Genomic DNA, 2,612 nt, shown 5'->3' with positions numbered 1-2,612 from the left:
CAACCACAATAAAAAGTATTTCCTGAAAAGAAAAAAAGAAAATCAAACTCAAAATCAGCAATACTATTTTCTTTCTTTTTCTTTGGCGACACATTTCAATCAATATTTGTCAAAAAGGCAATTAAAAAAGGAGCCTCCAACAAAAGCAAATAATTTCTTTTTCTACTTTGTTCATTTTTTCTTTTTTTTTTTTTTTTTTTTTTTTGCTGTTTAAAGCTCACCCCTTATAATTCCCACTCATTATCGTTTATGCTTAAAGCGTTCCCTCTCTTCTCTTATCCTCTATATCTCTCCCTTAGCCCAACCAACACATGTTACACATCGAATGCCAAAAGAAAAGCCCATATATACAACAATCTATAGAGGGGAAAGAGACATATACTCATCCCAGCTAATAGAAATTAAAGGGGGGGAAAGATAAAAGGGAACATTTTGTTTCATTTCATTCATTCTAGTGAGAGAGAGAAAGAGAGAGAAACATAAGAAGACCCACAAAGAATTAAATATAGTGTCTGTCACTATTTTCTCATAGAAAGAACTTGGCCTAGAGAGAAAAAGAAGACAAAGAGAAAGGTTTTTTAGAGCAAGTTTTTAGTCATTACTTGTTGTGATCATGGATGGAGGAGGTGATGATCACCATCTCCACCAACACCACCAACACCATCACCACCATCGCCCTATTGCTACTTTCCCATTCCAATTACTTGAGAAAAAAGAAGATGAAGCTTGCTCTAGTTCATCCAACGCTGCTGCAGCCTATACTTCTCTTGCCATCTCCAACACAGATAATACTCATACAAACCCTAATAATACACCTCGATCAACTACATCATCAGTTTCCACTCTCCAAATCTCAGCTTCTGGCGCCGATTCATCTAAAAAGCCGCCCCCAAAACGAACCTCCACCAAAGACCGCCACACTAAGGTTTGTTGAATTTTATCTAACCATCTCATTTAAAAGTTTAACCTATCAGAGATAGAATACAGTTCTAATTAATTGCTAAATTATATTATGTGTAACAGGTAGATGGTCGGGGCAGACGTATCCGCATGCCTGCGCTTTGTGCCGCTAGGGTTTTTCAGCTCACCCGCGAGCTAGGTCACAAGTCCGACGGCGAAACCATAGAGTGGCTACTGCAACAAGCGGAACCAGCAGTAATAGCCGCAACAGGAACCGGTACAATTCCCGCAAACTTTACGTCGCTTAATATTTCTTTACGTAGCTCAGGATCCAGCATGTCCATACCATCACAGCTACGATCCTCGTATTTCAGTCCAAATTTTTCGCTTTCTCAACGACGAGGGTTATTTCCGGGAATTGGATTGTCGTCCGACAATTCAGCTACTACGTTGTTGAACTTTCAAACAAATTTAAACCCTAGTATGCAGTTGCAAACGAAGAATGAATTGCGTGACAATTCGATTGATTTAACGGAGACAAGTCAGGAGGACAATTTAAATAGGAAACGAAGGTCGGATTTAGACTTGGAGCAGCAACATCAGCAGCAAATGGGAAGTTATTTGTTACAATCAAGTACTGGGACTATGCCAACGAGCCACTCTTCAATTCCGGCTAATTTTTGGATGGTAACGAATCCAATTCCTAGTAACCAAGTCATGGGAGGCGATCCAATATGGCCGTTTCAATCAGTAAGCAATTCTGGTGCTGCTGCTGCAGCTTTGTATAGAGGCACAATGCCAAGTGGTTTGCAATTTATGAATTTTCCAACCCCCGTGGCGCTTTTGCCTAGTCAACAACTCGGTGGCAGTAGTGGTGGCGGCGGCGGCGGCAGCAATAATGGGTTGGGAGAAGGGCAACTTGGCATGTTTGCTGGTCTAAATTCGTATAGGCCAGGTGGCGGTGTATCGGAATCTCAGGCGAGTGGGTCACACTCGCATCACGGCGGTGGCACCGATGATCGGCATGATACGACGAGCCACCATTCATAGCTGTAGGCTGCAGATTGATCATCAAAATCAAATTCATCCATTCTTTCTTAACTTGTGTTTTATATGTTTGGATGATTAAACACACACGTGAGAGGTTTGATTATTTGCTCGGAAATTCCTTATATGTTTTTTCTTCTTATTCTACTTCCTCTTTTTTATTATTATTTTTTTGTTGTTGAATTTTCCTTGAACATTCTTTTTCTTTCTTCACCTTTTTTTTGTGTGATTAATTTGCCTTCGAGTTTGAAGAGGGCAACAGTTTAACAAAGGGAGATGAGAATTTGGTTTGTTCTGTCAAAAATCTCTGAATTGTTTTTCAATTATAGAATAGATTGTTATTCATCATCATCATTGAATTAATGTTCCTTTTTATCTTTGTTATATCTAAAGTTACATGTACAAAAATTATTAAGACTCTATAGCTGTTTTGGATGGATTATGTCATATCATAAAAATTTACTTAATTACTACTCTTGCAAATTGATTAAAGTTTTTCACCTATCGATTTCAAACGCTCCCCCACTCCCTAACTCTCGGCTGTGCACCTTGTTACAGTAGAAGAAAAAAAAGAGTTTAACTTCTATATGTTGATAGTGTAATTTTTCACTATTAAAAATGACATTAATATTTTAAAAATATATTTATATTTCTCTATAACAAAA

General features: G+C 38.2%; 1 protein-coding gene across 1 annotated transcript; it reads left to right on the top strand.

The window, feature by feature from the left end:
- The first annotated feature begins 309 nt into the window (after positions 1-309).
- LOC107787853 (transcription factor TCP15) lies at positions 310-2,339 on the top strand. The gene is made up of 2 exons (XM_016609469.2): positions 310-925; positions 1,024-2,339. Exons 1-2 carry the CDS (start codon positions 614-616, stop codon positions 1,948-1,950), a joined length of 1,239 nt encoding a protein of 412 aa, XP_016464955.1. The 5' UTR covers positions 310-613; the 3' UTR covers positions 1,951-2,339.
- The last annotated feature ends 273 nt before the right edge of the window (positions 2,340-2,612 follow it).

This window comes from Nicotiana tabacum, chromosome 6, assembly GCF_000715075.1.
Source record: "Nicotiana tabacum cultivar K326 chromosome 6, ASM71507v2, whole genome shotgun sequence".
NCBI lineage: Eukaryota > Viridiplantae > Streptophyta > Magnoliopsida > Solanales > Solanaceae > Nicotiana > Nicotiana tabacum.
This window is presented reverse-complemented; position numbering and strand designations above follow the sequence as displayed.